Source organism: Zootoca vivipara, chromosome 9, assembly GCF_965207765.1.
Source record: "Zootoca vivipara chromosome 9, rZooViv2.hap1.1, whole genome shotgun sequence".
Lineage (NCBI taxonomy): Eukaryota > Metazoa > Chordata > Lepidosauria > Squamata > Lacertidae > Zootoca > Zootoca vivipara.
Window position 1 is genome coordinate 61,948,698 of NC_142592.1, and position 15,213 is coordinate 61,963,910.

Below are 15,213 nucleotides of genomic sequence, written 5' to 3' on the forward strand. Positions count from 1 at the left end.
ACAGTTAGCATTTAAAATTATTAGTCTGAATTGTAGCAACAATCAACTCTGGAGCCAGTTTATTTTAATATCGCTAGAGTGGGTTCCCATCACCTGCTTCATTTCCAAGTTTCTGGACAGTCTTCAAAAGCAATGCTAGATCCCTGTAAAAGGTAAAGGTAAAGGGACCCCTGACCATTAGGTCCAGTCGTTACCGACTCTGGGGTTGTGGCGCTCATCTCGTGTTATTGGCCGAGGGAGCCAGTGTACAGCTTCCAGGTCATGTGGCCAGCATGACTAAGCTGCTTCTGGCGAACCAGAGCAGCACACGGAAACACCGTTTACCTTCCCGCCGGAGCAGTACCTATTTATCTACTTGCACTTTGAACTGCTAGGTTGGCAGGAGCTGGGACTGAGCAACGGGAGCTCACCCCGTCGTGGGGATTCGAACCGCCGACCTTCTGATCAGCAAGCCCTAGGCTCTGTGGTTTAACCCACAGTGCCACCTGCGTACGTTTTATATAAAAGTTACCAAAGCATAAATCACACGGGCCAGGTTTTCATTGCCTAGCAATGATCACAGCTGGTGGACTAGTGTAAACGCTTTGCCATGACTAGGATACGAGATTTTAAGATCTCTGCAAGGTCAGAAAATACCCCTAAATCTTGTAGCTCCAAGAGATGTGTGACTCCCATCCCATCTTGCACAGAACTGTAAGTTCCCAGATCAGTTGGCTCCCCACCTTGAATATCTCCCTCTTGTTTGAGCTTCAGTTTATTCACCTTTATCCAGACTATCACCATCTCTAGGCACCTGCACAGATATTTTACCACTCACGTGGTTCCCCTGAAATGGGGAAACAGAACTGAGCTCAACCCACATACTCTACCCTAAATCTCTGGCAGACCTTTCCATATGGCTTCATATAGACATTAAAAAGCATGGCTGAACCTTGCCAAAACTCACAGGACAATCCCCATCAGGCAAAACAGTAATTGCCCCAGGAGCCCTAATTGATTCTGCCTGAGAGGTAGGTTCAAAATAAACAAGCACATAACAATGGATGAATTAATTTACTCTCTACCCTCCCAAAGAAAGCATTTTTGGATCAAATTAATAAACAAAAATAGCTGGCCATCCACCCTCATCATATCCCATCCCGAGTAATACTAACAGCAGCAACAGCAACACTAAGCATCTTAGCTGGTTGCCTAACCTGCATTGGAAGGGTGCCCTTCTTCTGGAGGAAATTTAAAAATGTTTGGGAGCACGACGACATGGCTGGGCTCCATGCTTCAATCATCCTAACAGATGGAGTTTAGCACAAAGGCTCCCCCAGCAATCTCAAAACATGAAAAGCGTGCGACTTGCGCAGCCTTCAGTTCCATCCCCAAAGCGTGTGCTGCATGTCTCTCCCAATTTGTGCATTTATTTGCTACACACACATGCACACACACCACTTTTCAACAGATGCAACATTGTGCTTGCTACCAGTTGTGCTGTCTTTGCTCCTAAGCCACAAAAGTCTGTACAGTTTCTAGGCTTCCATACATAACCCAATATGCTCCCTCTATCTATCTGTGTGTTCAATCAAGAATTTGATCTGGGCTGTGCAGAGAGGAGGACCCAGAGTAATAACTGTCAACTGGCCAATGCACTGCACTGCTACACTTCATCAGTTTGTGGCTCATTGTGCGATTGCAATCTAGGGACGAATCAACGCACACAGCCAAATCTCATCATTTGCTGATGGCTCACAGTGGTCAGGGACTCTTTCATGACAACATGAGCTTAACCTCCACCAGACAAGTGTAGAAACCCAGGATGCTGTTTGCCTTGCAAAATAACTCTTGCAGGATTGACTTGACTCTCTATTGGCTACAATTAATATTGAACTAATTGCCCAGATACCTGCACTCATCCATTTCCAGCTTGCATAGTTAATCCAATTAGTCCTATTAACATGAAAAAATTAAATGCTTAATTTGCTTTCCTGCGGTCGGTAGCTGGTGCTATAATACGGCTTGAGCTGTAACTCTAATAAAAAAAAGGATTTTCTACCAAATTTATTTTGGCTGCACGTGTATTTTTTTTCTGGTCACAGGAAAAGATCATTCAACTTCTCTTAAACTCAGCTGTTCCTCTGAAGAGCACAGAGTAGCTTGATATATCGTTCCCAACCTTCTAAGGCTGAAAGCATATCTGAAAATCTTAGAGTCTCTTATGGTCATCACAAACAATGTTCGGAAGCCTCATCCCTCAAAGGACAGGCAAAACACCTAGAACTTTGAAGAAGGCTGCATTAGGACATAACTATGACCCATAATTTGAGTATAACATCCGTATTTCATGCCGCACAGAAGGACCAGACAAGTTGGAGGGTGTTGCAAGTCCGTAGTGCTTCATCATGCATTGTCCTTCTTTGGCTCCTGAATTTCGGGACAAACAAAAGTAAGTATTTCTTTGCACAGCACATAGTTAAATTATGGAATTTGCTACTGCCAATGCATAGTTGTGGCCACCAACCTGGATAGCTTTACAAGGAGATTAGACAAATTCATGGAGCCTATCAATGGCTGGGGATCCATGAGGGATCTTTTTACATTCTTACGTTCTCTATCTTCCACTCATTCCCTGCCCCCAGCCAAGAGGCATATCAGCCCAGTTCCTTAGGTATTCCTGATGGCTCTGCTACATCCCATATCTATATCTTGCAAAATCCTAAACTCACCCCCAAACCCAGAAACCTCTTGATTGAATTATTACTGAAGACCTCGAACATCAACATTTTCCTTTATCAAGTCCAGAGGATATTCCTGGGAGACTGTACAAATAATGGCAGTTATCATTCCAGCCTACCACGGGGGATCTTACTGCCCTGTCTGCCTAGAGGTCAAATTCCTTCCCTGGGAAGTTCTGTCCCTATTATGATTTCTCCTGAGCTTGTTAACTGCTCATTCCTGCCAACTGTTCAGTGGACAAATGCAACTTTGAGCATTAACTAACCTGCCTGTTTTATTTCTGGTTAAGGCCTTGGCATATTGTCTGGCCCATAAGCACCATCCCTGCTGCTATGAGTCACAAGTTCCCAGTCCCAGTTTGTGCCTTGCCCTTGCCATCCCCACAACTGGGTTTCTTGTCATTTTCTCTGCTGTCCCATTCGTCTCATTCATTGTTTGAAAATGTGCCTCAAACTCACACCAAGTTTTCTAGAGTTACAGTGGTGCCTCGCTTAACGAATGCCCTGCTTAACGAAATTTCCGCTTAACGAAAGGATTTTTCGAGCGGAGGTTGCCTCGCTAGACGAATGCGTTTTACGAAAAATTCATCTAGCGAATCGCGGTTTCCCATAGGAATGTATTGAAATTCAATTAATGCATTCCTATGGGCAAAAAAAAATCCAAAAAAAAATCAGTGCATTCCTATGGGATTCGCTAGACGAATTTTTCGCTATAAGAAAAGACCCGTGGAACGAATTAATTTCGTCTAGCGAGGCACCACTGTACTTTGTTCCAGGGATGATGTTCCAGCATCCTGTGGACAGTTATACAAATACATAGGAAGCTGGCTTACACTGACTCAGAAAACACTGGTCCATCTTGTTCAGTATTGAGTGAACCAACTTGCCAGTTGAACCTTTTTCCTATGGACAGGACAGTGTCCCCTACCGGGGATGGACACTGCCCTTTCAAATTTCAACAGCGTCCTGTTCAAGGCCAAAATTCAGTGCTCCCCCACCTCTCGCTTTCCATTCTGTGCATGCACTATGTCATAATTACGGTACGATGCCCTGCAGTGCCAACCTCGTCTTGGCGCCCAGTGCGGTGGAACCAGTTGAGCTGCCCTAAACCCCCCTCTGCCTCTACCACACCCAGGGGCAGCTGGCTAGCTGTGGGAGTTCAGGGCAGGCCATATAGCACACACAGTTCTGCCTTTCAACAGTGGGGAATGGCTGAAGGGATCGGGAGGAACGGCTGGCTGCTCTCCAGCCAGCACCTGCCACCTAATGCAGCTGCCTCACTCTGTCTAATGGTAGTGCTGGCACTGTGACGTAATCTTCTGGCCCTGCAGTTCCCTGTGTTAATCCTACGCTGCTCAGAAGGGCCCCTCTGGAGGGGCTTGTGGAGGTCTCAGGAACTGGCTGCAGGGTTCTTCACATATGCGATTCCCAGTGTATCAATGTGCCAATCATTTAGCAACATACTGGGTCTTACTTAGTCATTACAGTGGTACCTTGGTTCTTCAAGAAAGAAGATTCCACCTAAACATTAGGAAGAACTTCCTGACAGTAAGAGCTGTTCGGCAGTGGAATTTGCTACCAAGGAGCGTGGTGGCGTCTCCTTCTTTGGGGGTCTTTAAGCAGAGGCTTGACAGCCATATGCCAAGAATGCTTTGATGGTGTTTCCTGCTTGGCAGGGGGTTGGACTGGATGGCCCTTGTGGTCTCTTCCAACTCTATGATTCTATGATTCTATGATTCAAACACCTTGGTACTCAAACAACTTGGAACCCAAACACTGCAAACCTGGAAGTAAGTGTTCCAGTTTGTGAACTTTTTTCAGAAGCCGAACATGCTCTGTTTTGAGTTTTACTCTTCCAATTTGAGTGCCACACTTCCGTTTTGGTCTGTCTGTTTTTGCTATTTATTTTGCATTTTTGTTTTTACGGCTCTTTTCTTCTTTGTTTTTGTGACTGTGCGGAACCTAGTTCAGCTACTGATTGATTGATTGATTGATTGTGTGACTGCAGTACATTATTTATTGCTTTCATTTTATGGATCAATGGTCTCATTAGATAGTAAAATTCATGTTAAATTGCTGTTTTAGGGGTTGTTTTCAAAAGTCTGGAATCCATTTTGTAATCCATTTTGCATTACTTTCTATGGGAAAGCACGCCTTGGTTTTGGAACGCTTTGGTTTTGGAACGGAATTCCGGAACGGATTAAGTTTGAGAACCAAGGTGCCACTGTATTGGCTATGTTCAACCTCCACACCCAGAGGGATGCACCCCTGAATGCTCATTGCTGAGAATAAAGTGGGGAGAGGTGGTGTTGTACTCGGGTCTTTCCCCCCATAGAATCATAGACTTGAAGGGTGGAAGGCACCACGAGGGTCATGTAGGGCAACCGCTGCAGTGCAGGGCTGCTTTGCCCCACATGGGGCTCAAACCCACAACTCTGAGATTAAGAGTCTCATGCTCTACCAACTGAACTATCAACTCTACCAACTGAACTATCAACTGGGTCCTCCTTGTTGGTGTCCCAGTAGGCACCTGGCTTTCACGTCCATCTTACATAAACTGCTTAGAGGAGGCATCCACAAACTTCGGCCCTCCAGATGTTTTGGACTACAATTCCCATCTTCCCCGACCATTGGTCCTGTTAGCTAGGGATCATGGGAGTTGTAGGCCAAAACATCTGGAGGGCCACAGTTTGGGGATGCCTGGCTTAGAGGTTTTGATGATTAAGTGGCACACAAATCCTGTTAGAGATTTATTTAATTCTAAACTATGTGCTATTTAATTCTGTTAAATAAGATTAGATAAAGAGAATCGGGTTGGCCGCCATGAGAACAGGATGCTGGGATAAATGGGCTTTTGACCCGGTCCAGCAGCCAGGCCTTTCTTATGCTCTCATCATTTGTCACCTGCCCATTCGTGCTTGAAAATGCTCGGCCTGCACCTCCAAAATCTATCCTGACAGTGAAATAACAGCAAACCTCAAAGAGAACAAGCTTGCTCTAGATTCTAGATACACAGAAGCTCACAAAGTGTACAGAAAACTGAAAATTCATAATATAACAAGGCTTTTGATGCCAGGGAATGGGAGAGAAGGAAGGTTCCCATTCTAGGACTGAGGAGACGTGAAAACAGAGGCATCTACATGGGTCCTGCTAGTTTTTAGAATATTGTTTCGGTACTTTCAGGAATTTTTCCCAAGGCGATGCCTTTGGGAAACATGTAGGAATTGCAATGAAAATGCACAAACTGTGATTCCCTTGCTTCTGTGTTATTGACATCCATTGTACGGCAGCCACACAATGACAGCCCCGTATCCATGTAGCAATATGGCAAAGCCACATCTTCCTAGGTTCCTTGAGGATGGGACAGTATTGAGTCAAATGAATATCTGGTTGGGCTCTGCATAAGCAGGTCTGTGTGAATTGGGCAGATGTCCAGAATTTTATAATGGGTAAAGAAAAGCAATATTCTGTTAAATCTCAGCAGTTAAAGTTTCCAGCCTCTTTTGAGTGTGGAGATAGGCTGAGTGTGGAGAAAATTTTATTTTCCTGCCATTAAGGGGGAGTGGCGTGGGGTGGGGAAAGAAACAAAAACTCATGGGAAGTTCATGGGAGTGGAAGATATTTCTCGAACATTTTATTTTTCTCTCTCTCTCTGTGTAGAGGGGTAGTTGCAGCTTATCTTACGCAAACTTATAAAGTTACAGGTAGGTAGCCGTGTTGGTCTGACGTAGTCGAAACAAAATAAAAAAATTCCTTCCAGCAGCACCTTAAAGACCAACTAAGTTTTTATTTTGGTATGAGCTTTCGTGTGCATGCACACTTCTTCAGATACACAGAAGTGTGCATGCACACGAAAGCTCATACCAAAATAAAAACTTAGTTGGTCTTTAAGGTGCTGCTGGAAGGAATTTTTTTATTTTGTTTAAACTTATAAAGGTAGTTGAGATTTTTCCCCCATATTGATTTTTTATTAAAATTTATTTATTTATTAAATCCTTATGCTGCCCTTCATCTGAAGCTCACAGGGCGGTTCACAACATAAAAATACAAAATGAAAGTTTCAAAAGCAAGGGGAAAGCTTTAAAAACAAAACAAAACAAAAACCCCATCCTTTGCCACCTCATAAGTTTAAATAAGGTATGCAGAACTCCTCCTATATCTATCGATCTATATCTATATCTATATTGTAGAAAATCAGGATCTGTTTTCCAGGGGAGAGTATTTTTGGGAAACCGGGAAGGAAATCTTGGGCTACATTTAATGAGAAGTGATGCTTGATGACATTTTTGAAGCAGAGAGTGATTTCCAGAAGTCAGAGTGTTCTGCACAGCTCCCGGCCTCATCTCGTGACCAGCAGATGCTGAATAAATTGCGTCAAATAAGAACATGTATGCAAATAAGCTTAATTTGCATAATTTATCCACGGTGTATAATTCAGCTGGGGGGCCAATAATTTTAATTTTTATTTATTTATTAAGTGCACACGTATTCCTGTGAATATATTGTTGTGTTTCCCTTTACAATGAATTCCACATTGCACTAACCAGTGAGAAGGTGTGGACTCCTACACAAATTGGGAACAATATGCACCTCCTGATGATTTTTATGTTATGGTAAATGTCTGATATTTGATGATTAATGACATTTACCAGTATATCTTAAGACAGAGTATGACTTTTCATGGCACGAACCTCTTAAAACACACACACACACTTACATCTGTGGTCTGATGAATCGCCTTCACCTGCATATGGTGAAAATGATATATCATTCAAGCATGGGAGCTACAAGGCTCTACAGATTTGTCAGTAAATGTCAGAATTTGCGGACATTACCTTGCTGACCATCATGCAATCCTAAGACCAATAAACACCAGCATCCACCAAATCTATTGCAACACATGCAGTTACAGGGAATGCTACAAATTATTTCTTTTCTAGCGGAGTAGATGTGTTTAAGGAAGCTTAGACATCAACAGCTGAGAAGACCTATATGGCCACACCACATTCTTTCTGAGTTAACCTCTTCCCGCTGTTTCCAAATTCCCCCTGAGATCTGTACCACATAAAATTCCCTCCTTGAATTATGTCTGCAAATTCGCAGCATGGACCAGGCCGTAACACCCAAACACATTTAAATAGTGATGCCATGCTACATATCTTCAAGCCCTTTACGTAAGTTTGCTGCATAAAGGCTGGCTCAAAACATGCCACCACACTCAGTCAAGGGGTGGAGAACCTGTGGCTCTGCAGATGTTGTTGGGACTATAACAAAGCCTTCCTCAAACTTGGCCCTCCATATGTTTTTGGCCTACAACTCCCATGATCCCTAGCTAGCAGGACCAGTGGTCAGGGATGATGGGAATTGTAGTCTCAAAGTATCTGGAGGGCCCAGTTTGAGGAAGCCTGGGCTATAATATCTGTCAGCCCCAGCCAGGATGGCCAATGGCCTGGAAAAATGAGTAGCCCAGCCCTGCCTGCAAGTCCACACATGTTCCCCACCCCCTGGCTCTAGTGGGGTCAAGAAACCAAACACAGAGTGGGGCTAAGCAGACAAAGAGGTGCAGATAGGACCAGGCTTGATTTTGTAAATCTGGAGTCGCCAGAGGCAGAGAGCAGGCTTCAGCTGTCCCCAAATGCACCCTCCTACTCTCTACAACGTTAGAGGAATGGTTAACGTTCACTGAACTAGGGGAGAGCATCGCACAGAAAGCACAACCACCCGCATGATCTTAGGAGGTGATCTGGACCCAGAGGCCAGCACGGGAGCACAATGCATCTGGCCACGCATTGCCTCCCCACAGGCATTTCCGCAGTATTAAAGCCAACCCCCCCATGTGCACCCCACCTGTCAGAATGATGGGCAGCCATGTAAATTAAAAATATGGGGAAAAGGGCCCCGTGTGGAATCTCTCTCTCCACCTGTCAAAGAGGGCAGTGACATGCCTTAATGTACGTTGCCACAGATAACCTCTTGGGCATTATTATTATTATTAAGCAAAAGGTGATCATTTCAGCTTCTCTTTAAAAAAATTCACAGGGGTTCCTCTGTCACATGGCATGCTTCCGAGCATAGCCTCTAGATGCTGACAATGGCTTCACCTCCCCTGGCCGTGACAGCTCCAATGAGCACTTAAAAATAAATAAGTAAGATGGTTTCGTAGGCTTCTCGCACTCACCTCTGCTCAGCCCATCTGGTCCCCGAAGGATTCGGCATTCTTCTATCTGGCCAAATGGAGAAAACATCACCCTGATATCGTTCTCGTTACACTTCTTCGAAACCATTCCTATGAACAATTTTCTGTCTTCCACAGCTAGGAGATAAAAAAAAAAACACACACACACAAAATGAATGAGCAAAGGGCAATTCAAACCCCTTCCCCCCCCACCTTGCCTCATCTGTGATCAATGCTTCATTATCACTTCAAACCGAGAGCTGGTCTTGTGAGCATGGCAGTGCTAACTGACGGCAAGTCCTGTGGAAAACATTTCACTGTACATGCAACCGTCTCTCTCTCTCTCGCTCCTCTCTGGAATCACTCTCTGCCTTTCTCTTGCAATGGCTCCTCTCCTCTTCCTTCCCTGACCAATCCTACCCCTCTGGCTCAATCTACTACTACCACTACTGAGCGGTGTGCGCAGATTCTAATTTAGATGAAATCCACCCTCCACCCTGCCTTCTAATACCGTGTTTCCCCCTTTTTAATACGTACTCATAAAGTAAGCCATGGCAGGATTTTTAAGTATCTGCGAAATACAAGACATACCCCGAAAATAAGACATACCTCGCTGCTTTCCTTTAGAGCCTCAGAGAGGCTTGAGAACAGGTGGGAGGGGGTGCATGAATTGAGCGCGTCGCCAGGCGAGCCGCGCTAGGAGGACTTTTTACCCCGCTCTTCCCATGACTTTTTCCCACTCCGGCCGAGCACCTGAACAGGGAAACCCCTTGGCGTTGGGAGGCCTGCTGGCCCCTTCTGTGCCGCCGGAGCATCATGGGCTGCATGGCCCAAGGCTGAGCGGCGGCGGGAGGCCCGTGAGCCCTTCCATGCTGCCGGGGCGACGGACGGCGGTGGGAGCGCTGCTGGCCCCTTCCGCGCCACTGGAACGTTGTGGGCTGCATGGCCCAAGGCTGAGTGGCGGCGGGAGGCCCACGAGCCCTTCCGTGCCGCCGGGGCGACATACGGCGGCGGGAGGGCTGCTGGCCGCTGGAGCGTCGTGGGCTGCATGGCCCGAGGCACAGCGGCGGCGGAAGGCCTGCAGGCCCTTCCGTGCCACCGGGGCGACAGACGGTGGCGAGAGCGCTGCTGGCCCCTTCTGCGCCACCAGAACATCGTGGGCTGCATGGCCCAAAGCCCGCGGGCCCTTCTGCGCCGCCCGGGCTATGAACGGCGGCGGGAGTGTTGCTGGCCCCTTCCGCACCGCGGACGAGTTGGCGGCTGATTGACAGGCAGCCTCGCCAATGCCTGGAGGGAGAAGGGCGGCGAGGAGCAAGCGAGGGAGCCCCCACCCCACCCTGCCCGCTAATGGAAATGGCCCGGGGTGGGGAGGCAGGAGCGCCTCAGGGAGCACTGCCGTGGCGCTGCCGCCGCTTTACCCAAGAAACCCGTGGGGGTGCTCATTGGGCGGGCCACGACGAACTCCCCCCGTTCCCTCTGGAGTCAGGGTGCCACCGCCACCGCCTCCTCCTGGAGCAATTCTGCGGGACTGGCTTGCTGGCTAATCGACCTCCTGAGTTTAAAGGTGCAGAGGATTCCTGAAGGGGGTCCCCGCGCGTACCCTCGCCCGCTTCCGCACGCGTTCAAGCGGGAAAGGAAGTTTGGCTCCTTGAGCTGCCGCCCCTTATGAATGCGTGTTTCGGTGGTGTGGACAAGGGTCTTGTTTCCCCCTCATGGGACCGGGATTACGCAGGCATCTTTCCGACGACCTACTTGCCATTCACCCTGGAGCCTTTCGCGTCTCTCTCATCTCCCCCTCCCCCCGCTCTCCCGCCTCCATTTCGCACCCGTCGGCTCCCATGTTAGCGATGGTATGGATGGCAGCACCCCGAGCCAGTAAGGTACCGTACCATAATAAAAACCTAATAAAAAATTAAGACATCCCCTGAAAATAAGACACCTTGTGTTTTTTTGAGGAAAAAAAGTTATAAGACGGTGTCTTAAAAAAGGGGAAACACGGTATATGAAATGAGAATGGGTGCCTGAAACGAAGCCTATGACCTCAGGGAAGACTTGTAAGGCATATGGGGACACCCCTCCCTGGAATCAATTTCAACAAGCTGTAGAAATGGGCAGCAACTATGCCAAAGAGAGAATATTGAGGCAGGATTCCCTGCTCTCCTTTACCTACAGCAATACAGTGACTCCCACTCCAAACAAACATTGCTAGTGAGAGCATTCCCCTATCAGGGCAGCTGAGTCGTTGCAAGATTGCTACGGGGAAACCAAATCCCCAGCAGACTTGTAATGCTGTGCTTGCAAAGATTATTGTTTTTTTTCTTAAGGGGGTGCGGCGGTCAAGTTATTGCTAGATGGTTTCCTTTCCTGTATAGGCTCACACAAAGTAGGTCAAGGCAGCAGCTGTATGCACTGGATTGAGTTTAAGCAAGCTCACATTCAGAAAGCTTTAAAGCAACAGAGCCTGAAATGGCTTAAAGCTGGGTTCGGATGTGTTGACAAATCTGATGCTCCAGAATTTGGACTCAGCAGGCACCAGAAGAGGATTTCTTACTACCGAAATTGTTTGTCCCACTTTAACATTTTATTATATATATATATATATATATATATATATATATATATATATATGAAGAAACACATTTAGAAAAAATCCACAAACCTGCTTAATAAAAAAAACTATGCAGAAAAGAATGTGAAGCAATTGCCAATAGTACGCAGATAGAAATCAGCAAATATTTTTAAAGCTTTATAAAAGTTTGCGCCATCTTGCTGTGCTAATTATAATCTACCTGTTGATAGCTGGTCATACCCAATCTGAGTCTGAAATGAAACAGTTAGATTTGTCCTTTGAAAAAGGCATCTGGGTGGATTTTTTTTTTGAAAAAATCGCTTACAATGTCCAAGAAGGATATGGGCTGCTCATATCGGAAGTGGTGTGTGTGTGTGTGTGTGTGTGTGTGGTGAATTTCATTTAAAAAAAGCTTTAAAATTTCAATTTGCAAAAGAAAAGAAAATGAAAAGAAGCAGCTCAACAGCTTTGTGTCTGGGTTTTCACTTTTTGCATACGGTTGCCAGACTCAATAGAGGACAGGACTTCTGTGCCTTTAATTGCCCTGCTCTCTTTTGAGTGGAAACCTTAAAGAGAAACCAGCAGGCCCTTTGCTTGGAAATTAAACAAATGGCCTGCTGGTTTCTCTTTAAGGTTTCCAGACTCAAAAGAGAGCAGGGCAATTAAAGGCACAGAAGTCCTGTCCTCTATTGAGTCTGGCAACCCTATTTTTGCAATATGGCTGCCGTAGTGAGTATGGAGGTCCTCAGCTGCCCAGATGACAATAGCTCCCCTCTCAGCCTTGCTGATGTGGTCCAAAGGAAAGCAGAGCAAGATGTTTGGCACCAGCTGAGCTGCAGGAGTTGTCAGGGGGCACATAAGGTGCCACCAGTGCCGGATTTGCACTTATCCTCCAAAATCCACAGCTTTCCAAATTCTGCAACGCAGTTCTCCAACCAGTGTTTACAAATATGCATGCATTAGGGGGAAATGTGTATAGAAATGAAGGACAGCTGGACATATAAAGGGCCCCATTACCTTCAACAGCTTAGGGCCTCATCAAACCTAAATCTGGCCCTGGGTGCCATCCAACCACCTTAGGACTCTGCTCTGGATTTCTGTTGGGTTCATAGGTGCCAAGTTATGGATTGAAAAATCCGGGATCAGCACTTCCGGACATGCGTAGAAGCGACTTCTGGCGCTGCGGACATTTTGGAAATGGGCACAGCGGCATTGGAAGTCGCTTCTACGCAGGTCCAGAAGTGTGTAGAAGCGACTTCCGGTGCCTGCGCAGCACCAGAATAACATGGCCGTTGGCAGGAGCTCCGTAATCTGGGGGAATACGGGGTATTTTGCCATTCGGGACACCTGCAGGAAACGGTAAGAAAATACGGGGGTTTCCCGGGGAAAACGGGGTACTTGACAGCTATGCTAAGATTTACTCCTTTGCCTTTCTCTGCAAGCCTTCCCCCATCAAGACTGCAGTAGATGGGCCAAGACCCTCCTGCCCCTAATTGCCAAGGTCCCCACCTGGATTAGCTCCCTTGCGCTTGCAATTTACTTTTGAAAAAGCCAGCCACACCCTTGCTGGTGCTACACAGTGGTTAGACATCAGAGGGCCAGTGGTCTGATTCAGTATAAAGGCAGCTTCCTATGTCCCATGTGTAAGAACTGAGCATGTTGCAAAAAAAAAAACAAAAAAAAAAACATGCCTCACTGTTCGACAACACGTCTTTGTGTGTTCAGACCCAGAGACCTCCTCACTAAATAAAAACACACTTGACTCAAATTTTAGTTTTGGGTTTTGGCAGAATTTAGGCCACAATTTTATTGATTACATAAAGTGAATGGTTGCATAGGCTCTGGTTCGACTAGCCCCCTGCACCCTTGCAGGTAGCACTGACCCAGGGCTCTACCATAGGTCAGCCCAGGGTGAACACCTGAGGTAGGTAGAAAGCCCGGGTACAGGCTATGTCCACTCCCCCAGATGCTCCCCTGGACTCAGGCATGGGCAAAACTCCTTGCAGAGTTGACCAAACCATTGAGTCCCTGGATTCCTTTAACGGAATACCCCTTCACATAGGGATGGCAAGAGCGTTCCCCCATCCCTATCACCTGAACCAGAGCCTATCCGCAACATTACAAGTTGTGACGATTTGCTACGTGGCAAGCGAAATCCAAATAACAACAGCCAATCAGCCAAGTGGGGGAAATTCCTGCCGTGCCCCTGTCCCAACAGCAGGCGACACATAGCAAGGTCAAGCGCAAAATGCCCTAATATAAGGGAGCGGTGTGTGTGTGTGTTCCGATGCACGCGCCAAAAGAGGAAGGTCTGGGTCACGTGCATAGGTCCCTTGATCCGTTTAGACTGGACCCCATTGGCCAGATTAAACCCAGCAATGAGGGACCTACCAATTGGGTGTTGTGGCTGTCCAATATACCCACCCACAACACGAGGGCCAGTCTCCAGGTCTCACCGCAACACGTGCCCTCTTTTAGGGAGGACACGCTTTCCTCTGTGGCCAATGGCTGTGCTTCTTCAGCAAATAGACGGAAGTGGAAAGCGTTCCCTGAAGACGGACGCTTGAAAGCCCCGAACTAGTCTTTCCTTTCCCCCCTTCTCCTTCTTTGATCACGTGCAACCCCAGGGGGGTGGCGGGAAAGGGGGTGTTAAGCGACAGGGGACAGATGTCAGATAAGAGACATCCAAGACCAGACCTATACACGAAGGATCTTAAAGGCTTGGAAGATTGCCAAGTCACTGTTCTTGTCCATCTTCCTCAAAACCGCGAGCGCTTATTATACAGCAGTTATCCCGTTCCTTCCTTGGCTCTGGAAATGGCATGCAAATTCTATGCACTGCTAATGAGCACATAGCCAGAGCTGGTAGGGAAGCGCAGAGAACTCGTTCCTCCAGAGAACCTGCTATTTATTTATTTCTATTATTGTGCAAATTATTTTAGTAATGAAGGAGTTCTTTCGTTTCCATTCCACTGGGGGACGGATAGGAAAAAAAAATCTTCCTCCAGCCCCCTCCCCTTCTCCCCATCCAGGAATATTAGCAAGCATTTGCTGGGGGGCGGGGGGGGGGCATGTAGTACAGCAGAGTACGGTACAGAGAAAACCAGCATATTTTCATTCTGTTTTATGTGTCTCACAGCTTTGATACTTTTTTTGCGCACTGTGCATAACTATATAGCAGTGAAAGTGTGTACGTCTGTGTCTTAGGTTAGCTGTGGTGAGGCGCTCGGCTGTTTATCGCTCCTTAGAGCACGATCAAGTAATCCCCCCCCCCCCAAATATTCATGCACAGTTAGCAACATTATTCTGCTATTTTATACTAGCTGGGATAGGGAAAACATGCTTCCCCACCCAGGAAATAAAAAAAAATATATAGCAACTGAACCATTAAGCAAAGCAAACAAACTGGTGGATTCCAGTTTGGGCCTCAATCCAAATTTCATTAAGAACAAAGCTTTATTGTAGAGTACAATTCACCAGGTATAAGGGACCCAGGTGGCGCTGTGGGCTAAACCACTGAGCCTAGGGCTTGCTGATCAGAAGGTCGGCGGTTCGAATCCCCGCGACGGGGTGAGCTCCAGTTGCTTGGTCCCTGCTCCTGCCAACCTAGCAGTTCGAAAGCACGTCAAAATGCAAGTAGATAAATAGGAACCGCTACAGCGGGAAGGTAAACGGCGTTTCCGTGTGCTGCTCTGGTTTGCCAGAAGCGGCTTTGTCATGCTGGCCACATGACCTGGAAGCTGTACGCC

The 15,213-nt window shown here is 46.8% G+C and overlaps 1 protein-coding gene across 50 annotated transcripts in view; it reads right to left on the reverse strand.

Annotated features, from left to right (window-relative positions):
- The window catches only part of CELF2 (CUGBP Elav-like family member 2), a 492,055-nt gene that overhangs the window by 73,576 nt on the left and 403,266 nt on the right, over positions 1-15,213 (reverse strand). For all 50 annotated transcript variants that reach the window (XM_088652502.1, XM_060279201.2, XM_088652496.1 and 47 more), the window contains one exon: positions 8,899-9,033. In XM_088652502.1, coding sequence (XP_088508628.1) covers positions 8,899-9,033 — 135 coding nt within the window. The remainder of the gene's footprint in view (positions 1-8,898; positions 9,034-15,213) is intronic.